The sequence below is a fragment of the Lissotriton vulgaris genome, chromosome 3_1 (genome assembly GCF_964263255.1).
Source record: "Lissotriton vulgaris chromosome 3_1, aLisVul1.2, whole genome shotgun sequence".
Taxonomy (NCBI): Eukaryota; Metazoa; Chordata; class Amphibia; order Caudata; family Salamandridae; genus Lissotriton; species Lissotriton vulgaris.
The window spans coordinates 7,541,636-7,567,097 of record NC_141689.1 but is presented as its reverse complement, the minus strand read 5'-3'; the positions used below and the strand labels follow the sequence as shown (position 1 = coordinate 7,567,097).

At 45.8% G+C, this 25,462-nt stretch overlaps 1 protein-coding gene across 1 annotated transcript in view; it reads right to left on the bottom strand.

Annotated features, from left to right (window-relative positions):
• Positions 1 to 25,462, bottom strand: part of LOC147725807 (uncharacterized) — a 724,833-nt gene that overhangs the window by 581,255 nt on the left and 118,116 nt on the right. Inside the window, exon 3 of the mRNA XM_086962786.1 lies at positions 4,416 to 4,654. Coding sequence (XP_086818912.1) covers positions 4,416 to 4,654 — 239 coding nt within the window. The remainder of the gene's footprint in view (positions 1 to 4,415; positions 4,655 to 25,462) is intronic.

Genomic DNA, 25,462 nt, shown 5'->3' with positions numbered 1-25,462 from the left:
TCCTTCGTGTAGATTGGTTTTGGCGGTGTTAGGGTCTTTGGTGAGGGAGAGGATCAGTTGGGTGTCGTTAGCGTAGGAGATGATGTTGAGGTTGTGTTGTCGCGCGATGGATGAGAGGGGACTCATGTAAACGTTGAAGAGGGTGGGGCTGAGGGATGATCCTTATGGTACTCCGCAGATGACTTTGGTGGCCTCTGATTTGAATGGGGGGAGGCGGACTCTCTGTGTTCTCCCAGCGAGGAACAAGATGATCCAGTCCAAAGCTTTTCCATGTATTCCGACGTTGCTGAGGCGTTGTATGAGGGTGCTGTGACAGACTGTGTCGAATGCAGCGGAGAGGTCTAGTAGGATGAGGGCAACTGTTTCTCCGTTGTCCAGTAGTGTTCGGATGTCGTCTGTAGCTGCGATGAGGGCGGTTTCGGTGCTGTGTTTGGCTCGGAAGCCAGACTGTGAGGAGTCGAGGGAATTGTTGGATTCAAGGAAGGCGACGAGCTGACTGTTGACCGCTTTCTCAATGACTTTGGCAGGGAATGGGAGGAGTGAGATGGGGCAGTAGTTCTTAAGTCCGGAGGGGTCTGCTGTGGGTTTCTTCAGGAGGGCGCTGAGTTTGGCATGTTTCCAGCTTTCTGGGAAGGTAGCGGAGTTGAAGGAGCAGTTGATGACATCGCGAAGATGGGGTGCGATGATGGAGTCTGCTTTGTTGAAAATGTAGTGGGGACAAGGGTCGGTTGGCGATGGATGGAGTTCATCAGGCGGATGGTGTCTTCAGTAGTGATTGGGTTCCAGGCGCGAAGGTTGTGAGAGTTCTGTTTTGGTTCGGGGGTGGGTGAAGGGGGCAGTTCTTCGGACTGGTTTTCAAAGCTGTTATGTATGTCGGCGATTTTGTTGTGGAAGAAAGAGGATAAGGAGTCGCAGAGGTCTTGGGAGGGAGTGATGTTGTTCGTGCCGCAGTGGGGTTGGTAAATTCCTTGACGATGTTGAATAGTTCCTTGCTGTTGTGGGCGTTGTTGTCGAGTCAGTCCTTGATTGCTGATTTCTTGGTGGATCGGTTTGCGGGTGGTGCCTTGAAGGTGGTCAAGTTGTTAGTGGTTGGGTTTTTTCTCCAGGTTTTCTCGAGAGTACAACATAACTTCTTGGATTTCTTAAGGTCATCGTTGAACCAGGGGGACTTTTTGCTAACTCGTTTGATTTGGTGGTTTTTCAAGGGTGCTAGTTCGTCAGCGCTGTGGGTGATCCATTGTGTGAGTTTGGTGGCTGCTTGGTTTGGGTCCGATGATATGGCAGGAGGGTTTTGGTTAAGCGATGTGATGAGCTGGTCGGCGGTGATTTTGTTCCAATTTCTTCGAGGAGCAGGTTGTGGGGGGTTGTGGGTCAAGGTCTTTTTGTAGTTGAAGTGAACGCAGCTGTGGTCCGTCCAATGGAGAGCTGTGGTGTGGTTGAAGGAGATAAGCTTGCTGGAGGTGAAGATGGGGTCGAGCGTGTGTCCGGCAAGGTGGGTGGGGGTGTCAACGAGTTGTTTGAGTCCGAGATTGGCCAGGTTGTCCAGAAGGGTGGCGGTGTTGCTGTCGTTTTTCTTTTCCAGGTGGAAGTTGAGGTCTCCCAGTTGGATGTAGTTCTCGGAGTTGAGGGCATGTGGGCTGATATAGTCAATGATGTCTTTGTTGAATTGTGTGCGGGTTCCTGGTGGTCTATAGATGAGGGTGCCTCTAAGTGTGGTCCTGGGGTCGGTGTGGATCTGGAAATGGAGGTGTTCGGCGGTAGCGAGGTTATCGTCGGAGCTGGTCGTGATTCGGATGGTGTTCTTATGGACAATGGCGATGCCTCTTCCTGTTTGGTTGGTGCGGTCTTTTCGGATAATCTTGTAAGTATTCGGGATGGCTATGGCGATGTCGGGCGCTGATGAGGTGTTCATCCAGGTTTCTGTAAGGAAGGCGATGTCCGGCGATGCTGTGTCGAGTAGGTCCCAAAGTTCAGTGGCGTGTCTGTGGACCGAGCGGGTGTTCAGCAGGATGCACTTCAGGTGGTTAGGGTCGGAGTTGATTTTGGGGGAAGTGCATTTGGTGTGGTTCTTGATGCAGGTGAACTTGCAGGGGTGGCAGGCGAATGGTCCATGAGTGAGTCCTGGGGTGGCTTTGTAGCATTGTGGTGCGCGACCGGGGTTGAGGGCATGGAGGGTTGCGGAGTCGTACGTTATGCGGGTGGAGAGGGGTATGCGGGGGCCAGGGGGTCTGGCCCTGGGCACGGTCCAGGCGCGGACGGGCGTAGACGGGCTTACCTTTGGCGCACCTTCGGTGCGCATAGGGCGCGACCGCTGCGCGTAACCGCTGCGCGCACAAACATCTGTCATATGTGGATAGTGGAATGGGGAGGGGCGAGGGAGTGTCAGCTGGGAGGCGGGAGTGGGGCGGAGATCCGGGTAGGGAGACACAAACAACAACAACAGCTAAGACAAAATGGCAGCGAGCCAAAATCGCTACAGGATTGGGGCACAGGCAGCGGCACAATCAGGGAGAATTAATGATTATAAGCAGCACAGTACAATTGAGAACAATCAGGCACAATCTGCACAATTGAGAACAGACTTACAGCGCACTTAGGCTGTCTCGCGCTTACAGATGATTACGCTTAGTGCTAATGCAAACAGTCAGGTAACCTAGCGCTACGTAATAATATACTACACGATCTCTGGTAATGGCAATAGCGGTAGTGAGGCGAGCAGGCAGGCAGCGGTGTGGCTGTATAGCGCTATGATTCCAGTTAGAGGCGGGGAGCAGAGTGAGGAGCGGCCGTTTCTGCTGGAAGCAGGGCGGTCACAGAGAAACTCACGGGGATCAAGGCTGATAGTATCAGTGGGAGGGAGGGTCAGCTGGGAGGTGGGAGCGGGACGGAGATCCGGGTAGGGAGGCACAAACAACAACAACAGCTAAGACAAAATGGCAGCGAGCCAAAATCGCTACAGGATTGGGGCACAGGCAGCGGCACAATCAGGGAGAATTAATGATTATAAGCAGCACAGTACAATTGAGAACAATCAGGCACAATCGGCACAATTGAGAACAGACTTACAGCGTACTTAGGCTGTCTCGCGCTTACAGATGATTACGCTTAGCGCTAATGCAAACAGTCAGGTAACCTAGCGCTACGTGATAATATACTACACGATCTCTGGTAATGGCAATAGCGGTAGTGAGGCGAGCAGGCAGGCAGCGGTGTGGCTGTATAGCGCTACGATACCAGTTAGAGGCGGGGAGCAGCGTGAGGAGCGGCCGTTTCTGCTGGAAGCAGGGCGGTCACTTGGACATCCGCAGCGCATCTGGAAAATGATCACGTAGGCTTTTGCAAAAAACAATCTGTTTCAGTGTGATTAAATAACACTGCTACAACCAGAATGCTGTGTTTGCACAATTGTACTTTACTGTGATTTGTTTTTCTGTTTAACACTTTTGATGTTACAATACTGGGACCACCTTATTGTATACTGTTAGATGAATCTGCATCAAACTTCGCAGGCACTTATCAAACAGGGATGGCTCTTTCGCTAAGGCGGAGGAGCGTTGCCCCATTTCTATCAGAGCAGTGGACAAATGAAAATGAAAATGATAATAACAGTGTTATTATCATTTTATTTTATGTAGATACAGGCCAGGTTAGGGCGGGTGGGGGTGGGAGGAGGGGAGCCTGAGTCAATATTTGATGTTAAATAGTTGTTTTTCAAATTAGTCAAAACTGACTTCTGTGTGCATATGCTTAAATAGGTGTTGGCGTATGCAAGGATTTCTATACATCACATGTATATGGTGTAATTAATGTTGAATAGCCTATTGACATATCGTATGTTCCATGTGGTCATTATGTGATTGTTTCATGTTTTGCTAATTTGTCTTTGTAATTTGTAGTAAATGTTAAATGAATGTGTAAAGTTTTTGTGTGATTCTCCAAAAAGTAGGAGGATAGGGTAAATGAACAACCCAAATCACAAAAAGTATATAGTGTGATTTTTCTAAACAAAGAATAGGACTTTTGGTAAATTTCTTTTTTAAACATGGTGACAGCAGCATCATGAGTGGCCTTCCAGCTTCCGGATCCGGAGTCAGGAAGAGAAGCAAGAGACAACGGAGGAGAGACGGAGAAAGAGGTGTTTTTTTTTATTTTGTAATATTGTTATTGTTTTTAACTCCCCTGCCGTGCCACCCCCATTCCCAACCAGTTATCACTGTAATCAGGGTTCTCCAAGGGCAGGTATTTAAGGTTTTGATTTGTTAATAACATTAACATTGTTTAATGGATCTGCACAAAGGCATAGCATGTTTAGCCTTCTCTTGGTTTTCTCAATTTTTTGCAGGTCTTTCATGGACACCATAATTCAAATGAGACGTCAGACAGAATCGGTCACATATATGTGGATTATACCCTACCTCGTCTATCTCGATGGTGCCAGTATTGCCTCCTATCGCATACTGCATAACACGTGTGCGTTCCTGAACACGGTTTTGCTCTCGCAGCTGTCTCTTCTCCTTCAAGTTCTTTGCATCTTTCACCATCTTCTCTTCTAGAGCACGGCTCTCTCTTTCAATCTCTTCTGCAATCCTCCTCTCTCTTTCTGCTCTTTCTGCCCGTCTCCTTTCTTCACATATCCGGTCTTCTTCCTGTTTTCCTTTAAGTGAAATGAAAAGAACATAGTGTGTTATAAATCTTTCCTTTGGTGAAGAATTTGAGGAAGGAATAATACTTTTTACTTAAAAACAAATTAAATTAAGTTTGGGTCATACCATTAATCACAAACATTTAATACATCAGCTGGCCAATTCTTTAATTGTAAAATAGCAAACGGAAACTAAAGGCAAAGTGCAGTCACACTCTCAGTTCCCCATTTATTTGCGATGCCATCTGACTGCTGATGTATGTGTACGGATGGGTGTGAGTATGAGTAATGGACAGCCCTATTAGGAGAGGGGGCGGTACTAAAACAAGGCCACATGGACATTAAGGGGCAGATTTACAAGCCCCTTAAGCCACTTTTGCGTCATTTTTAAAAAGGGAAAAGTGATGCAAAATTAGTGCAATAGGTTGCAAATCTGGCTCTAAATTCCTCACTAGAACCAAAGAGAGGCCAAATAGTTCAACAAAATAAAATCAAAATAAAAAACAAACAGACCACAAAAAAAAAAACAGACCACCACTGTAAGTCCATTCCTCTAACAGTCAGAAAGCAGGGCAACAATGCACAGCTGGGCAAACGATGCCAGCTGCAAAAGAACATCGTCACTTAAGTCTATCCCTAAAGATATTGTTGGAAATGGCCCTTTCTGCAGGGGCACCTTTATCTTGTTGCGTTCATCCTCCTATTTTTCTGACCTCATTTTTGTTGCCTTTAGGACTCTGGGCACTTTACCACTGCTAACTAGTGCTAATGTGCATGAGTTTGCTACTTAAAATGTGGTAACATTGGCTTATCCATAATTTGCATATTTGATTGCCTTATAAGTTTAGTAAAGTGCATTCACCACAAGTTCCCCGGGCCTGTAAATTAAATTGCTGCTGGTGGGCCTGCAGCACTGTTTTCCAACCACTGAAGTAGCACTTTAAACATGTCTCAGGCCTGCTGCTGCGCAGCCTTTGTATGCAGTTCTAAACAGCCATGTCAACCTGGCAAGTTAATCTTCTTGCCAGGCTCAAGCCTTCCTTTTTAGGTCTCGCCTAGGAAGCGCATGTGCTTTGTCATCGAGAGATGCTGTATATAGTATAGTGGGGGAAGCGCCACCCACTTTCCACCTATCTTTTTGATTGGCTGAATTCCTAAATGCTGCAATCTGATTGGTTTTCCTCAACCTAATCCCGCCTCCTGACGGCCATGTCGTAATTTTTCTCCCTCCATAGCTATCGGCCCCTTTACTTTTAAAACTGTCTTGCTCCCCTGCCTCTCCCGTTCTCTCCCGCAGTCTGTCACTTCTCTGCCCACCACCACCCCCACCCACTTCTGTTCCTGCCATCTTAGATGCCGGCATTTTAATTACAAGGCAATAGGGCTTGCGTAAATACGACTCCTATTGCATTTGTAAATGCTTTTCCCCACTCTGATTGGCTGGCTGCATTTGCACTCTATTTTGCCTGACCTGTCCTTCTCACCTGCATCATAGCTGCCAAGGTTTCAGATTGCTATGTGTGTCATTTTCAAAATATCGGTGTAATTATGAGTGACATTTCAACGACTATGAGTGACACTTTCTCGCAAGCAAAATCAAGCAATGAAGATGTGGGAAACATGTAAAAATCAGAAATTACATCCATTTGAGCAAGAAGATACTCCGAGAACAGCTTAAAAGTGCTGCAAAGCACCATAAATGGTCTCTGTCCACATGGGACCTGGCACAACCGGAAGGATGGATGTGTGAGGCACCAACATGAACAAGTTACCCACTGAGCCATCTCAGTTGCCTAAGTGTCACACTGTCTCAGCTGACACATGCACAGACAGACTGCCTAGCACCATTCTGCATTATCTTCACAGGCTGATGCCGGTGCAATAATCTCCCATTCAACATAGATGATAGTTTATGGCTGTCAGAAATCTGTTTTAAATTACCTTCGGCAGTTTCGAGAAATAAACTACAAATGGATGGCACAGAAACACACACTTGGTCACAGCTATTATCATTCTTTTAGCACTAAAGTCACAGGGACAGTGGCAGTGCATACCATGCTGTTACATGCTGTTTTGAACATGTCCTGTTTTCAACATGCTGTAAAATATAGGCTGTTCATAAAGACATCACATGACATTCACTGCAGACTATGTATGTACATTTCTAAAAGGTGGAGGTAAATAGATGAGAAGGAAGAAGAGGACAAATTGAAGGAGGGAGAGGAGAGAGAGACAAGGAGGGAGACAATGGAAGTAGGGAGAGGGGTAAGAGGGGAGGAGGTAGACAAAAGGAGGAGAGAGGGAGAGAGTAAAAATAAGAAGGGGTATAGGTGAGATTGGCGGAGAGAGAGGGACGGCCAAAGTAGAAATGGAAGTGGAAATGCAAATGTGAGGCACTTGACATGGCTACTGCAGCAAGTAAATATAGCCATTCGTGCGCTGGCCAGCTCAGTTGAATTAGAGAGAAGATCTCAGTTTTGGAATGGAAAACTGATGTGCTCTGCTGGGAATTACTATACTGTTCATTGGAAGCTGGAGAGCGCCATGCACCTTTCGAATACAGTGATAAGTAGTGTCAGTGGGCCCCCAAATGTGAGTCATTCAACGCGAGTTCCCTCTCTTGCCTGAGGGTCCTCGTCTGTGCATTCTAGTACACGCATGCTAGGATAAACGAAATACTTCTGGACTTTGAGGTTGCCAGGGAGTGGTGAGCAGTAATGGTTCAGGGGCGACAAGTAATCCTTTATATGTTTGCTTTGTGCTCTACATTTAAAGTGACATTAGGCAGTCTGAGTTTCAGACTCTTTATTTATTTATTTATTTATTTATTTATGCATTTTTATATAGCGCGGACTTTACCCGAAGGCGTCAGAGCGCTTCACATTAGGAACAGAAATGAAACATAATGAGAAACATTACAAAAGAGCAGATTACAAAAGCAAACGTTACTTACATAAGGTAATAGTGACAATTGTGAGCAAACAAAATACATGAGGTAGTAAAAATTGTGAGCCACCAAAATTACATGAGGTAGTAAAGGTAAAAGTGACAATTGTGAGCAAACAAAATACTTGAGGTAGTAGTAAAAATTGTGAGCAACCAAAAATACATGAGGTAGTAAAGGTAATAGTGATAATTGTGAGCAAACAAAATACTTGAGGTAGTAAAAATTGTGAGCAACCAAAAATACATGAGGTAGTCAAAAGTGCACAAGAGGAAAGTGACAAGTGTGTAGTTATAAGAGAAAACAGAGTATAATTTGAGGTATAATACTGCAATAAATGCTAGGCACAAGAACAAGCGTTACGTAGGCAAGGTGGCACTTGTGCAAGTATCAAAGGTAAAAACATGTGAGAGGTAGCAACCGTGTGTTACAAGGGCAAAGTGGTGTGTGCATGTTACAAAAGGGCACCGAACACAAGTACATGGAGACTACTGCGAAAAGGCAGACACTCCAACCACAGGACGAACACTGGGAAGGCACTTCCATGGTCATGGAGAGTAGAAAATATCAGTAGTGGGAAGTCTTCCTCCAAGTAGCAAGAGGACGTGAATTACTTTTGGAGGTGTCTCTGGAGGAGGAGAACTTTGAGGTCCCTTTTGAAGGCCTGGGAGGAGGCGGTGGTCCGGAGCTGAGGCGGAAACGAGTTCCAGATTCTCACTGCGTTGCCTGAAAAGGATTGGGCCATTGTTCTTTCCTTCTTGAAAGTGGGAGGTTCAAGCAGTAGATTCTCCACATTGCGTGAAGGTCTAGAGCCTCCAGAGAGTTTCAGTTTATTCGCCAGGTAGCGGGGAGAGGAGGAGTGCAAGGCTTTGTGGGTGATACAAGCGGTCTTGTAGATAGCTCTAGCCTCGAAGGGAAGCCAGCGGAGGGTGGATAACATCGGTGTGATGTGATCGCTTCTTTTGGCCCCATAAATGAAAAGAGCTGCTGAATGGAAGACAGACTTAAGTGGGGACAGGTGAGATTTGGGGAGGCCAGTAAGAAGAGAATTGCTGTAGTCTAGTCTGGAGAGGACCAGCGATTGCACCAGGGTTATATAAGTCCTGCTCCGGGAAGAAGCGGCGTATTCCCCAAAGAAGGCGCACTTGGTAGCGAGCAGATTTTGCAATAGAATTGATGTGGGGAGTTAGATTGAGTTTTTTGTCTAGAATGACACCAAGGGATTTTGCGCTGTCGACAATGATGGGTTTATTGTTGAGTAGATTCATCTGATCCATCCATGATTGAACCGGGGGAGGAGAGAGTGAGGAGGAGAAGAGGAGGAATTCAGCACTGAGCTCTTTCCCAGTTTCTGAGAGATGATTCCAAGATTACCGTACCACAGAAAGCCGATTCTTTCGAAAAGCATGCTGCAATGCATGCATAAAAAAAAACTTGACAGTTCAAGGGTAATTCCGCCTGGGCCACGAGGCGCCACTGATAGAGGAATGCTGAGGACCATGGTGTGTGCTTATTCTTGCTCACAGGAACTTCATGCCTCATCTGCATACCTATATTGTAAATCCTCTTTTCCACGTAAAATAGTTCACTCTTTATGTGCTCTAAAGAGAGGCTTTGATGCCCTTCATGTAACCTGCCTGGCCATCTGTGTTGCGCTGCGGGGCTCTGAGTCGGAGGATCATGCGGCCCGACCCGGGCTATTAATTGCATAACACCTTCACGATTTCTTTCAGAGACCCTGTTGCTGGCAAAAAAAATAACTGTGAGAGTCGTTAACGCACCCCGCCCCCCACACACACAGGATGAGAGCAGACAGAGACAAACTGTGCGCACTGCCTGGCAAAACACCCACCACCACCCGTCGTGGTAATGGTTCTATCTGAAGACCTAAACACTCTCAGTTTCGTTTTCCTACTGGTGCCCAATGCCTCTGAAGGAAGACTCACAGAGCAGCCCTGCTGCTCGGCCTGCAGATGACGAAATACATGCAGATCATTTCGCAGATAAACCTCACACTCCGACAGGATGAAGAGCCAGAGCAGCCCTGCCTTCAGATTTTGTTTGAAACAGATCATTTGCAGCGTGCGTGACGGTGGGCTCGGCTCATGCTAATGCTGTAGTGACAGACTACTAGTTACTTAAGTGACGACATTCGCAGCAGCGCCTCTCCTCAGGAAGTGGCTGAAACTACGAAAGTAAAACCTCAAACAACAGTAAAACCTTACTTGAGCGACGTCGGTAACGAAGTCAAGCCTCCCTCATTGTGTCATCTCACACCGACAGACACCAGTCAGTCCGTCTCCTCAATTCCGTGGCCATGGGGGCATGAGAGAGAGAGTACGAGTCTCCAGCCTGCACTAGAACCCCTGCCGCTTTCTGCCTACTTCCTCTCCGAGTCCAGAGGTGATGGCCACACTCTACTGCCGGCACATCCGGATTGGACCCCCAATGGTGCCACGCTGGTGATTGACAGCAGCACTATCGTCTGCTGAGAGGGCAGCCCCTCCCTCCCCCTGCCGCCGGCGCCGTATTCATTTGTTTCCAGGGGAACGAAAACAGCAGGCAGCCCTGGGCAGAGTTTTGGATTCATTGTAACGCTCCCAGCCACTCCACAGAGGCTGAGAGCAGAACAGTTATTAACTATTTAGGAACTCGGGCCGGGGCTCAACAATCAGCACGAGTCGAGCAGCAGAGTGGCCGGGCACTGGAGCAGCTGGTGGCGCGCCTGGCACTGGTGGCAAAAATGCGTGACAATGCATTTCAGTGCGGTGATGCGGATCACCGCACTGAAATGCGTGAGTGTCACACCTGTTGCGTGACGCTTGGCAGGACTGCTGCATGTGATGCTATACATCGTACACATCCGTCGACATTGAAGCTAGGACCTGGGAGACGCCCCACCCACCCTGGCAGGATTTTATTGCTTGAAGCACAGACAACAAACGCAGAGTGAGACGGTTTCCCTTTCTGTCCGCACCTCCTCGTCCCCAGCAGCGGAAAACAGTGAGTACTGCTATGTGGACATCCCCAATGCAAGTACCAGAGAGAGGGCGTGATTGTTCACTTGTGTGAATTGACAACAGACACAGGGTTGCGATCCATTTTTAAAGAGCAGTATTTTTAATTTCATGATTTGAGATAATGCAGGATACAGCCTGCCTGGAAAGGTACGAGCTGCTTGTTTTTTCGTGAATGGCCCGCCCCAAAATGAACACTGATTCTCTGAAAGACCGACAAACTCACTGCAAATGTTTAAGCATGCCATGGAACAACCTACCCCCCTCCCACCTCCTAGAACACTGCTTGCCTGACCCCCTCCACCACCTCTCGCTCCGAGGTCGCTGCTCGTTTTTTAAACTCATTTGTGCTAAAAGTAAAAACACCACTTTTCGTGCAGCTTTTACCAATCTATTTTATATTGATAAATAAGTAAAGTACTTGCTGTATTTTGTAGGTGTCAGCATGCATATTGGCGTCCTCCTACAAAATGACGTAGTTGGCTGCAAAACCAAAATGTAAGTAATGCTACTCTACTACGGTGCCCGACCAAAAGCCCGGGTCCTCAAGGGCCGCAGAAGAACATCGAGCCATATTTAGCATAGCATGTTCTCGGTGCATTTACCAACTGAGGTTTATTTTAGAATGAAAATCTGTATGGTGTATGAGTGCAGCACTTAAAGGGCTGAGGATGTAGCAAGCGGCAAGGGAAAGGCTACGAACAACTGGTGTAACCAAACTTAGAAGGCCAAACTCTGACGAAAAGCACAAAAATGTAAACATGTCTCCCATCCAAAATATCTCGCCTCCTAAGGTTGACTGCACGCCACTACATGCACATGAAAATATGTCTTTTCAGAAACACATGTTCTTTAAACTGCTCTATTTTTACTACTGCTGTAACTTTTCACGTTTCAATTTGTGCAAACAGTTGACTTTGTTGAACTTATTTCATCGCAGAGAAAAACTGCATCTCTGTGCTTTCAGTCATTCATCAACTCTGTTTTAAAATGGGTGCATCAGCACACCTTCCTAATACTGCATAGTAACTGGGTTATGTATATAGCACAGGCCTGAGTTGGATCGACTCTGGGCGCTTCGCGGTTGAAAGTAGTGCCTGAACAACATGCTCAGGAAAGGTGAGTTTTGAAGTTTTTCTTGATGGTGAGCAGGGGCGGCTCTAGGCTCATGGCAGCCCTGGGCAGGGAGCGTAGGTAGGAGGCCCCAGAAGAGGGGGTTCAAGCGGGGCGGAGCGTGGATGCCAGTGAAGAGGAGGTGGTCAGGGTGTTTGGAAGTGGAACAGAGCCAGAGCCAGCAAATTCCTGCCAGGGGCCGCCACGCAAATATGTATCCATCCTCCGAGGATTATTATATTAACGATATATATTGGCGTGGTGGCCCCTGGGGATTGGTGGCCCTGTGCAGGTGCACAGCTTGCACATGCCTAAGGCCGCCCCTGCGGTGAGGTCCGGGTTCAGTGAGCCGCTCCTTGGAGTTGGGGTCTAGACTGAGAAGTGTCTGCTTCCTTCCAAGGTGCACTTATATTTTGCAGCAGGTTTCATAAAATGAGCGCTAGTGTGTTTTTCCTTGCTTATTTATGACGGTGTTTTTCCGTGGAAGTGGAGTAAGGTAGAAAGTCTAGAACACAACTGAGCGGGCAGTATACGGTGAAGGTGGATTCCGACAGCTCTCTTCCCTTTACTGTTTGTTTATGTTATGCCACATTGTTTTATAACCAACTAGCTGACCCGTCGCGCGTTGCTGCGATCTCAGAAGAAAGGAAATTTAAGGAAACTTGTTATGATAACATTCAATTTACATTGTGTCATTTTTATTGAAACTTATTCATTTTAATATGGAAAACATTTCAAAGTGTCGTTTTAATTCTGTGTATTTACTTGAGTGATTGTGGATACACAATATTTTTTGCTTTTCCGTCCGGTGCGTACACGAATAAATCAGAAGGTTTTCCGAATCGTGAGCTGGCCACATACAGTTGTCCATGTGAGAAGCACGGATTCTCCAAATCTAGTCCACACACTTGCAGCGATTGTCCTTGTACTTTGTTGATGGTCATTGCAAAAGCGAGTGGCACCGGAAACTGTAAACGTTTGAATTCAAATGCCATACCTGTTGGGATCATTGGAATACATGGCAACAATACTTCTTCGCCCTTGAATTTCCCATTCAAAGTTGTAGCTTCAATGACATTGTTAATCATGTTTTTCATCAAGAGTCTTGTACCGTTGCATAGTCGGGATTGATGTTTCGGAGAAGAATGATAGGCACACCAATTTATTTTTATTTTTTTGCTAGAAACCTTCGCTGGAGTGTACTCAACAACTTCCCAAAGTTTCATGGAGATCGGATGAATGGTGTAGTAATGCATAAAGGACCAACAGACAGAGCGACAGACATACATTCATTTTTATATATATAGAAAACAAAACAGATGCCAATACTGAACACAACTTGCCAAACTACTTCAAAATAGGACCAATGAAGGATCAAAGGATCCACAAAAATCATATTCAAATTCATTTTATTTGCAAAACACTTTGAATTACTTTCAGATAATACATTTACTTTAACTATCAGAAATAAGGACAAACACTAAGTACAACTACAAATAATTACCAAAGAGACACCATCCTCACTCAATATTTTTCTACAGTCAAATGAAGACTTTAAATATGATTTTTGTAAAATCTTTGATTTAGCTTCATTGGTCCTATTTTGAAGTCGTTTGGCAAGTTGTGTTCAGTATTGGCATGTGTTTTTTTTTGTTATGTTGGCTCAGCCTTACTGGATGGATGGATGGATAGGTTTTTATATAGCGCAATATCACCGCCAGGTCCCAAAGCGCTTTGCATTGGGAACCCGTCCTGGTTTTTCCCTGTGAGATAGCCCCGGCAGGGTATCCCCAAGGTGAAAGCCAGGCATCCCGCCGCGGGGGGCCGTAGTGGAGATTAAGCAAGCTATTGCCCAGAGTTGCAGAGTGTGAACCCGTGAGTCGAGGAGGCACCGAAGCGAGAATTACCGAGTCCGTGGACATTTTGGGCTCAAGAACCCGCAGAGCCGGGAATTGAACCCTGGTCCCGGGTCTGATCTCAGCGTCCGGGTCTGCCTCCTCTAACCAGTGAGCCACACTTCTCACTCTGTGTAGAGTCAAGACCCTTTGGTGTTTTTTGACATTGTTAAATAAAGCATGGCGCACACAGCCAGAGCAGTCGCCTGTCTTTGAGCTGGAGCACACCTCTAGAAAGGATCCATAGTGTAAAAAGTATGTACAGGTGCACAGGGACCTGCGGTTCCAAAAGGAAGATAGCTGGGATAAACCTTTCAGCTTGATTGAATACTGCTGCGTTATCAATTGTGTTTGTGGGGTGGGTTTCATATGTGTAGCTACACACACTGTGAGGTTTAGTTGGTTTTATCATTGCTGCAGCAGGGGCAGTGCACCGGGCCCAAAGGCCTGAAGGGGCCCTCTAAACCCTGATTTTTGCTCTATTGTATTGTTCAAGCAGGAGCAAGGGGGCCCATTTCCTATATGCACTGTGGCCCAGGAAACACTGGCTAAGCTACTGGGTTTTACATTGCCAATCCACAAACTATTTCTGCAATGAACAATACAAATGTACCCTAGTAGGAGCAAATATTTTTCTAAATAAAGTCACTTAAGCCTCCTATTAGATGGACCAAACAACCAAAAAGTGCTGTAGTGGATGCTGCCAGGGGTGTAGCTATTCCATCATTTCGTCACTTTCATCCCTAGAAACCAACACTCAGTTATGTACATGCACTAGATGGTTGAATAAACTGTTGATGCATTTTGAACCCTCCACCTTTTCCAGGTTCGCCTCAGAACACCAATGATGCAGACAGTCATTCTGAATCTACATACCTGACTTCGTGCTGTCTGGATTTCACGACGTAGAAAGCATGATTTCTGTCATATGGTTGAAGACAAATCCCAATACATAAAGATTTCTAGCTACAGATGTAAAGTGCTAACTCGCTTGGATCACAGCAGAGTCAACAGTATGCATTGGAGTGCTTTTTACAGTAAAATACCAAGTATATATTGGACAAGAGTATTCTACAGTTCTGAGTCCTTAGGAGAACCCTGAAAAGGTTGAGGGTTCAAAACAAGTCAACTGCTTATTATCTTGGTCTAGATCAGTGTTAAGGAGTGACCCGGGAGGCTTGGAGGGGCTTCTAAAGGTGGAAAGAGGGTTGGATGTAGCCAGTAGAAAAGATATGTCCGCCTCCGTGAGTGGGTTGCAAACCTTCCAGGTTATTGGGCTTCTGTGGGACCCTGGAGTTTGAATGCACTCTATGTTGTCCTGTGGAGTGATTGATGCTAAAGAGGCAATGAAGTAAGAAGACTGTTGTTATCTCATTTCTGGAAGGGGGATCCCCGTTGGATGGCTGGTTGTGAATGAGGGAGAGCTCAATCTTCATGATTTCATCACTAAAGAAGGTGGCAAATGCTGCACATTGTTCTCTGGATATCTGAGGGTTTTTAGGGCTGGCTTGGAAGTTTGTTGATTGATGATGTTGAAGCACTCTTTTGGGCGGTTCTTGGCCTTATCTAGAGTGTGGCGGAAGAAGGAGGCTTTTTCATTCATGATGTTTTCATTATATTTTGAGGGTTCCATCCTGAGCTAGTACAGTTGGGCTGTGGATGTATTTGCTCGCTAGACTCTTTTGGCTGCTCTGATCTGCCTTCTTTCAGTGCTGAGATCTTTATTGAACCATAATCCCGAGGGGAGGTATCTCACCTTTTTCAGTTTCAGAGGGGCTATGTGGTCAGAATGGAGAACATTGTTGAGTTGAAGTGGGTAATGCATTAAGTTGTTGAGAGGATCTCTGATGAGGGGGGTAGTAGAGACACCATTCTTTCTTCAAAGTCCTTTAGAAGAACTTGTCTAATATTTCTCTTCGATTGGAGGGTTTTTTGCGGACAAGTTGGGAGGGAAGATACTTTGTTGATGTGCAAAAAGCTGATGTGTTGGTCTGACCAGTTGACAGGGAGGCTGCTGTCAATAGTTAGTATTTCTTTCCTGAGCTATGATGGAGTCAAGGATTGCCTTTATTGTGGGTTTGACTTTTGCAATGCTGGGAGAGGTTGTTGCTGAGTAATAGGCCATTTAGGGATTGGATTAGGATGTTGCTTTTATCATTCCAGTGAAAATTACTGGAGGTATCAGGTAGGCTAGTTGGCCCCTAAGGACCCTCAATATTGAAGGAGACCTTAATCCCCATCCAAGAACGTCCCAGGGAGCGCGTTTGCAGTGTGATGGGCAACGGGGGCATGACCTGGTATGAGAACTTACCAATGCTGCTGTATCGAACTTACTGGAGGTACTAGGAGGGGTTGTTTGCCTCCAAGGATGTCTTTGGGGGCCAACTACCCCTCCTCTTGCCTTCAGTAAGTCCCACACAGTGGTATTGCTAAGAGGTCTTTAGAGGCCACACCCCCTTCTCCACCACTCTGCAAATGCACCTCCTGGCACACTACAGGTTGGGGGATGAAGTTCACTTTACTCCCGAGGGACTTTGGGGGCCAATAAACCATCCTGGTACCTCTTTAAGTCATATGCAGCAGAATTCCAGAGCGCTGGTGGGAGGCCCAGCTTCCTTTCTGCACCACTCTGCAAATGTGACTACTACGTTTTAGTTTGAGATTAGCATTTAAAAAACCTTATTAATTCACTGAAAAAACACAGGTTTCAGAGACGTTATAGTTAGTTGGACATTTGACTCTTACAAACCCAGAGAAATTGGGCTGTTATAGTTAGTTGAGCTAACTATAACTCACACCCCTGCAATGCACTGCTGATGATGTCACATATTACATCAGTCATGGCATGGTTAGTGACATCACTGATGACATCTTATATGACATCACATCACTGATGACATCAGCCACTTAATATCTGATGCACCTCTTCACACCCTAATATAACCTTTCATTCACCTATTCTAAAATACAGACTACCATTCTCGAAACCATAGACACATCAATACAAGTTAACATATACCCACTCACTGCTTGACACCTATACAGATACTCACACACTGTCACTCACCCATAGTTGTGCCACACACCTAGTAAGTCACAGAAAGAATCAGTTACACTGTCATTTATCTTTATACAGTTATACACACTACCTCACTTATTCATATGGATTCTTACACATACTTACTCTCTTATACAATCACTGATACAAGCATCCACATCCATAAGTCACTCTCACACTCACTCAAAAAGTCACTTATATACTCCAACACTCACATATACTGCCTTTCACATATGCAGTTAGTCACCCAAATACTACTGAGATATCCATACATTCACCAAAAGAGCCATACACACACTCACTCAACCATACCATCCCTCAGAGAAGAAATCATGAACGCATACACCCAGAGATTTATCCACTCAGAAATCCATGCTGGGAGTTTCACATCCCTCACCCACCCACACAGACACTCAGGTACCCATACAGGTACTTGGAAAACTAATCAATAATACATATAGGCACTTATGTACCTACTCACCAACCCATGCAGCCATTTACATACCAACTGCCAGACTGATACACACATTTATGCAGATTATTCACTCACCCATACCTTCACTAAGACATGTTTATTTACTCACTCATACAGTTAGTCACACACTCAACAAATCATCCATACAGAAACTCATACACCTACTCATTATTCGAATGCACCTTGGCATATATATAACACTCAAACTTTTTAGAAACACTCACACTCACAGGATGATGTAATCAGTGATGTCATTTGAGATGTCATCAGTGATGTCCCTGACCATGTCATGAGTGATGTAAAATGTGACATCATCCGAAGTGCATTGTGGGGGCGCGAGTTATAGTTAGCTCAACTAACCATAAAGGCTGAATGCCTCTGATTTTGTATAAGTAAAATGTCCCGCTAACTATAACGTCCCTGAAACCTGTGGTTTTGTTGGTGAATTTCAAAGGTTTTTTAAATGCTAATTTCTAACTATAACGTCCCTGCAACCTATGTTTTTTTTCAGTGAATTTCAAAGGTTTTTTAATTGAAAATTTATAACTTTAATGTCCTTGAAACCTGTGTTTTTTTCAGTGAATTTCTAAGATTTTTTTACAGGCTAATCCCTAACTATAACTTTCTGGAAACATCTTTTCTTTTCAGTGAATTCCTAAGGTTCTTTTAAATACTAATTTCTAGATATGCCTACATAGGTAGGACAGAAAGAAGCAAGAGAAGTGCAGAAAGAGGCAAGAGAGGTGCATAAAGCGGAAGAAAGGTGCAGAAAGAAGCAAGAGAAATGCAGAAAGAGGCAACAGAAGTCCAGAAAGAGGTAGAAAGGTGCAGATAGAAGAAAGAGATGTGCAAAAATAACCAACAGGTGCAGAAAGAGGCCTACTTTGATTGTACCTTACAACAGACTCATACAAAGAAGCCTGATCACTAATCTGTCTCCCAAGATATCTTAAACCTCTCTTTTCTCTTGAAGGTTCAATATTCATCGACTGCTCAGAACGTTAGGCCTACCAAATATAAAGTGTTTGATTGATTCAGATTCAGATGATTCAGATGCTCCATCCATCACCACCCCCTTTTGTACCGCTTTTGGCCACCATAAGTGTGGCAGGGTATACTCAGACGTGAGTCCCTTGCTCACTTTGCCACTGGATTCAAGCAAGCCGGGCTGAAGACGGCTGGAATGCCAGAAACCGGTCCTCGGAAGCTTGTTTCCGGTCCAGGGAAGACATGGCTTGGCAGTTCGGGCTGGACTGTTCCCATGAGGCACAGGGTCAGACTGATTTGCATATAGCCATGTCTGAACTGGGGTGGCAGAGTGGGCTAAAGAACGGTGATGGATTAAACCCAGATCTTTTGACTGGGTGTGAGTGTTTGATTGATTCAGATGCTCCGTCCATCACCACCCCCTTTTGTACTACCAAATATGAAACAGCAATCCTAAGCATATCACTGTTGTAAGTCTGACCAAGTTTGTGAAGGTATGCATGCATGTGTCTCTGTTTTTACCTAGTGACATGTTACATCAAAAGAAACATACAAATACTTCAATACCTATTTTTCAAACAGCATACTCTATAAATTTGTGTACAAAAAAGTTGAAGCAAGAGAAGTGCAGAAAGAAGGAGCAGATGTGCAGAAAGAGGCAAAACGGGTGTAGAAAAAAGCAAGAGAGATGTAGAAAAAAGCAAGAGAAGTGCACAAAGAACCAATGGAGGTGCAGCAAGATACTGCAGCAAGTGGAAAGAGAAGTGCAGAAAGAGGCAAGAGACATGCACAAAAAGGGAAGAAGGGTGCAGAAAGAGGCAAGAGGGGTGCAGAAAGAAACACGAGAAATGCAGAATGAAGCAAGAGGAGGCAGAAAGAGGCAAGTAGGGTACAGAATAGGCCAACAGATGTGCAGAAGGAGGCACCACTACTACACAAAGAGGCAAGAGAGTTGCAGAAACAGACAGAAGAGGTGCGGAAAGAGGGAAAAGGAGTGCAAACAGAGGCAAGAGAATTACAGAAACAGGCAAGAAAGGTGCAGAAAGAAGCAAGAGCAGTACAGAAAGAAGCAACAGCGGTGCAGAAAAAGACAAGAGGGATACAGAAAGAAGAGACAGAAGTGCAGAAAGAAGTAACAGAGGTGCAGAAAGAGGCAAGGGGGTACAGAAAGCGGCAAGAGCAGTGCAGAAAGAACCAAGAGATGTACAGAAAGAGGCAGGAGTAATCCAGAAAGAGGCAAAAGATGTGCAGAAAAAGGGAAGAAGGGTGCAGAAAGAAGCAAGGGAAGTACAGAAAGAGGCCAGTAAGGTGCAGAAGGAGACAAGAGAACTACAAAAACAGGCAAGAGAGTGGCAGAAACAGGACAAAGGAGTGCAGAAAGAGGGAACAGGTGTGCAGAAAGTGGGAAGAGGGGTAAAGAAAGAGGCAAGAAGATGCAGAAATTTAAAACAGAGGTGCAGAAAGAAGAAGGAGCATTACAGAAAGATATAACAGAGGTGCAGAAAGAGGCAAGAGTGGTACAGAAAGACAAGAAAAGTGAAGAAAGAAGCACAGGAAGTGCAGAAAGAAGCAACAGAGGTGCAGAAAGAGGCAAGAGAAGTACAAAAAGAAGCAACAGAGGTGCCGAAAGAGGCAAGAGAGGTGCAAAAACAGGCAAGAAAGGTACAGAAATAGGGAACGGGGTGCAGAAAGAGGTAAGAGAGATATATCAATTTGCAAGACAAATGCAGAAAGAAGCAAGAGCAGTGCAGAAAGAAGCAAGGCAAGAGAAATGCAGAAAGAAGCAAGAAAGCTGGAGAAATGGGAAAAAGGGGTGCAAAAAGAGGCAAGAGGGATACATAAATTTGGAAAAAAGAAGCAGAAAGAAGCAAGAGCAGTGCAGAAAGAACAAATAGAGGTGCAATAAGAGACAATAGGGGTGCAGAAAGAGGTAGGAGAGGTGCACAAGGAGGCAAGAGAAGTACAGAAAGAAGCAACAGAGGTACTGAAAGAGGTACAAAGTGTCAGAAAGAGGAAAGAGAATGGCAGAAAGAAGCAAGAAAACTGCAGAAAAAGTCAGGAGAGGTACACAAAGACGCAGGAGAGGTACACAAAGAGTGAAAAGGGATACATAAAGAGGCAAGAGGGGTGCGGAAAGAAGCAAGAGAAGTGGAGAAAGAAGCAACAATGGTGCTAAAAGGTGCAATAGGGGTTCATAAAGCGGCAAGAGAAGTGCAGAAAGAAGCAACAGAGGTACAGAAAGAGGCAAGAAGATGGAGACATTTACAGGTGCACAAAGAAGAAATATCAGTGCAGAAAGTACCAACAGAGGTGCAGAAAGAGGCAAGAGGGGCACAGAAAGAGACATGGAACGTACAGAAAGAAGCAAGAGAAGTGCAGAAAGAAGCAACAGAGGTACAGAAAGAGGCAAGAGAGGTACAGAAATAGAGGAAGAGATGTAGAAAAAGGCAAGAGGGATACAGAAATTTACAGAAAAGTTGCAGAGAGAGGCAAGAGAAGTGCAGAAAGAAGCAAAGAGGTGCAGAAAAAGGCAAGAGAGGTATAGAAAAGGGCAAAAGGAGTACAGAAAGAGGCAAGAGGAATGTAGAAAGAAGCAAGAGAAGTGCAGAAAGAAGCAACAGAGGTGCAGAAAGAGGCAATAGAGGTGTCAAAACAGGCAGAAAGAGTACAGAAAGAGGCAAGTGGGTGCAGAAAGAAGCAGGAGAAGTGCAGAAAGAAGCAACAGAGGTGCTGAAAGAGGTACAAAGGGTACAGAAAGAGGCAAGAGAAGTGCAGAAAGAAGCAAGAGAGTTACAGAAAGAGGCAAGAGAGGTGCACAAAGAGGCAAAAGGAATACAGAAAGAAGATAGAAGGGTTGCAGAAAGAAGCAAGAGAAGTGCAGAAAGAAGCAACAGAGATGCTGAAAGAAGCCAGAGAGATGGAGAAACGGGGAAGAGTGGTGCATAAAGAGGAAAGAGGGAATTCAGAAATTTGCAAAAAATGTGCAGAAAGAAGCAAGAGCAGTGCAGAAAGAAGCAAGAGCAGTGCAGAAAGAGGCAACAGAGATGCAAAAAGAGCCAAGAGGGGTGCAAGAAGAGGTAGGAGAAGTGCAGAAAGAAGCAACAGAGTCCTGAAAGAGGCATGAAGGGTGCATAAACAAGCAAGAGAAGTGGAGAAAGAAGCAATAGGGGTACAGAAAGAAGCAAGAGAGTTGTAGAAACAGCCAGGAAAGGTGCAGAAAGAGGCACGAAGGGTGCAGATAGAGGCAAGAGAAGTGCAGAAAGAAGCAAGAGAGGTACAGAAAGAGGCAAGATAGGTGTAGGAACAGGTAGGGAAGGTACAGAAAGAGGGAACAGGGGTAAAGCAAGAAGCAAGAGATTTTCAGAAATTTGCAAGAGAGGTGCAGAAAGAAGCAAGAGAAGTACAGAAAGAGGCAATGGGGTGCAAAAAGAGGCAAGAGAAGTGCAGAAAGAAGTAACAGGGGTACAGAAAGAGGCAAGAGAGGTACAGAAAGAGGCATTCTATGATTGTACCTTACAAGAGACAAAGTAGCCTAATCACTAATCCATCTTCCAAGATGTCTTAAACCTCACTTTTCTCTTGAAGGTTTAATATTCATCAACTGTTCAGAACGTTAGGCCTACCAAATATAAAACAGCAATCCTAAGCATATTACTGTTGTACGTCTGACCACGTTTGTGAAGGTATGCATGTGTGTGTCTCTGCTTTTACCTAGTGACATGTTACATAAAAATAAACATACAAATACTTCAATACCTGTGTTTCAAACACCATACTCTGTAAATGTATGTACAAAAAGGTTGAAGCAAAAGATATGCAGAAAAAAAGCAAGAGAAGGGAAAAAAGGACCAACGGAGGTGCAGCAGGAGGGGTGCAGAAAGAAGAAAGAGAAGTGCAGAAAGAGGCAAGAGAGATGCACAAAAAGGGAAGAAGGGTGCAGAAAGAGGCAAGGGGGTGCAGAAAGAAACAAGAGAAATGCAGAATGAAGCAAGAGGGGTGCACAAAGAGACAAGAATTGGACAGAAAGAAGCAAGAGGGGTGCAGAAAGAAGCAATTAAGGTGCAGAAAGATTTAACAGAGGTGTAGAAAGATGCAAGAGAGGTGCAGAAACAAGCAAGAGACGTGTAGAAAGAGGCAAGAGAATAGCTGAATGAAGCAACTGAGGTGTAGAAAGAAGCCAGAGAAGTGCAGAAAGGGGCAAGAGAAATGCAGAAAATGGCAATAGAACTTAAGAAAGAAGCAAGAGAGATGCAGAAAGAGGGAAGACGAGTGCAGAAAACGACAATAGGGGTGCAGAATGAAGAAAGAGAGGCGCAGAAAGATTTAAAAAAGTGTTGAAAGAATCAACTGACAGAGGTTCCGAAAGAGGCAAGAGGGTTGCAGAAAAGGAGATAGAAGTACAGAATGAAGCAAAAGAGGAGCAGAAAGAGGCAAGGGGGTGCGGAAGGAGGCAAGAGTAGTGCAGAATTAACCAAGAGATGTGCAGAAAGAGGCAAGAGAGGTACAGAAAAAGGCAGGAGATGTGCAGAAAAGGGAAGAAGGGTGCAGAAAGAAGCAAGAGAAGGGCAGAAAGAGGCAAGTGAGGTACAGAAGGAAACAAGAGAATGGCAGTTAGAGGGAAGAGAGATGCAGACATAGGCAAAAGGGGTGCAGAAGGAGGGAACAAGTGTGCAGACAGAGGCAAGTGAGGTTCAGAAAGAGGGAAAAGGGTTACAGAAAGAGGCAAGAGAGATGCAGAAATTTACAACAAAGGTGCAGAAAGAAGAAAGAGCAGTACAGAAAGAAGCAACAGAGGTGCAGAAAGAGGCACGAGGGGTACAGAAAGAGACAATAAAAGTGCAGAAAGAAGCAAAAGAGGTGTAGACAGAGGCAAAAGAGGTGCAGAAAGAGGCAGGAGAGGTGAACAAATAGCAAAAAGGATACAGAAAGAGTCAAGAGGTGTACAGAAAGAAGCATGAGAAGTGCAGAAAGAAGCAACAGAGGTGCTGAAAAAGTCAAGAGGGGTGCAGAAAGAAGCAACAGAGGTGCCGAAAGAGGCAAGAAAGGTGTAAAAAGAGGGAACAGGGGTTCAAAAAGAGGAAAGAGGGCTACAGAAATTTGCAAGATGGGTGCAGAAAGAAACAAGAGAACTGCAGGAAAAGGCAGAAGAGGTGCAGAATGTAGGAGAGTCGGGTCTGCTTCCTATGGTCACCCCCACTTTTTGCTGTGATTTTCTGGTTTTTCGACTTTAGACTGGCTGTGGCCCTGCTAATCAGGACCACAGCCTGGCTGTTCTCTCTCTAAATTGATACCATGTACTTTTGGTACATACCAGATTGGGTATTGGGTCACCTTTGTGAGCCCTTGTATAGTGTACCTGTTGGACTTGGCCCTTCTGGCAGGTTCACCCCTAAACTTTTTGCTTTTAATGGTGACCTGGTGATGGTGATTTTTGGGTTCTGCGCACTTTCACTGTGTCCCAGTGGAAAGTGCGTGCGCACTCTGAGTGCGTGGAGTAAGGTGGGCCTGCCCTCCCATAGGAATGCATGGGGAATGTCTGTGTCCCTGGTAGTTCCTGATGCGTGGGGTGTGCAAGCTCAAGTCTGGTATGTGTGGACTCGTGTGATTGAATGCTGCGCAATGATGCATGCGGTGTGTATGTGTCTAGTGTAGAAGTGCCACTTCTACACATGGCTGTGCATGTGCTGTAAAGGTGCTGCCGTGTGATTGGCTGTAGCGGGCTGGGGTGCCAGGCTCCATGAGTCATGATGGGTCTGCTCGGTGGTGAGTGTTGAGATTAGCATGTGTGATGTGAGGGAGTGGTGCACCTGGGTCCTGAATAGGGCTGGGCTTTCCCCACACAATGCTGACTCCGCCCCCTGTGGTGTGTCTAACGACCCTAGCCCTGCCAGTGAATAGAGTGAGGGGCTGAGCACATCAAGGGTGCTCCCAGACCAGCTGCGACTGGTTCTTTCCCCACCCTGCCTACCAACAATGGAATTTACAGTATAAGAAGGGGCTGTGTCCCCTTACAATTGGTTCTGTTCCTGATCCTACTGAGGGGGGCTGCTGCTGGGCGCCAGGAGGAACCGCCACTTGGGATTGCCTTCCTGCCTGGAGGGCCCAGTGAGCTGGCCCCTGGCCCAGCTTTGCCCCCCCCTGCCTTGCTCTGCTGAGGGACCTTGGGGCTGACCTTTTGCTGGACTATTTTGGTTCCCCTCAAGCGCCTGGAAGTGCTTGTATTTTCCTTCTAGCGCCTGGGAGCGCTTTGTTTTGTCCTTAGCGCTTAAGAGCGCTACCCTGGTGCTTCGCCGGTGCCCACTCGGCGTTTGACCCGATTATTGAATTGCCGATTTTCGGCGCGGCTGCCCGCGCCGCTTATTGCCCCTCTTTGGCTGTGTTCTTTATTTTATTACGAGTGCCCACCTCGATCTATTAATTTACAAGGAAAGCCGGTGCCCACCTGGCATTTGCTGCTTTGTCCACCTCCGGGCCGCTGCTCTGCCTGCGACGACCCGGAAGTGTTTGGTCGGCTGGCCAATCGTAGCGTGGCCCGACCGGAAGTTCCGCCCCGCAGCCGGGCAGCGAGCAGAGAGGCGACGGATGGTGCAGGCGGGGCTCCGTTGTCAGGAGGAGAGCCCCGCCGCCCAAGAGTGAAGAGCCGCCCCAAGACTGGAGACTGCCTCCAGGCCCAATGTAGTGTTGCTTAGGCTATGTACCTTTAAGTAGCTCGAGCTATATATCTTTAAGAAGCTCGAGCTTGTAGATAGAATGTATGTATGTCATTGTAGGATTCTAGATAGGTCATTCTTGTGCGGACTGGAGATCGTTGATACCTATTTCCCTGGCGCTCACCTGTTGCTGAATAAAACTTACATCTAAGGAATTATACTACTCCTGTGTAACATTCAACTCTACAATTGGCGACGATGCGGAAACGAAACCCTATGAGTTAAGGAACTTTGATTTTTTTGGGGGGGTATTTTCTGCCTTAACGTAAACCTGACCGGAGACTGCAACGGAGGCTTCCCAAATGTAATTACATCGGCGTAAAGATTTTGTATCGTGAGGAACAGCTGACATCATTGGAAACGTAAAGTAAGATACCTTATATTTGTCTTTTGTGGCTGTTACCTAACTGGATCACATCACATCTTTTGAGAGTGCCGAAGTCGTTGGAGCGCGAGGCAGTGACTGTTGATGTGATCACGTCTTCTGGCATATGCGCGAGGAGCACTAATACGCGCGGCACCACGCCTGATGTATTCACGTAAGGTCACGCCTCCTGACCTTGCGTGGTGGCCATTTTTGTTGTAATTGTTCCGGAAGAGAGAATTCATTGTGAAGAGTTA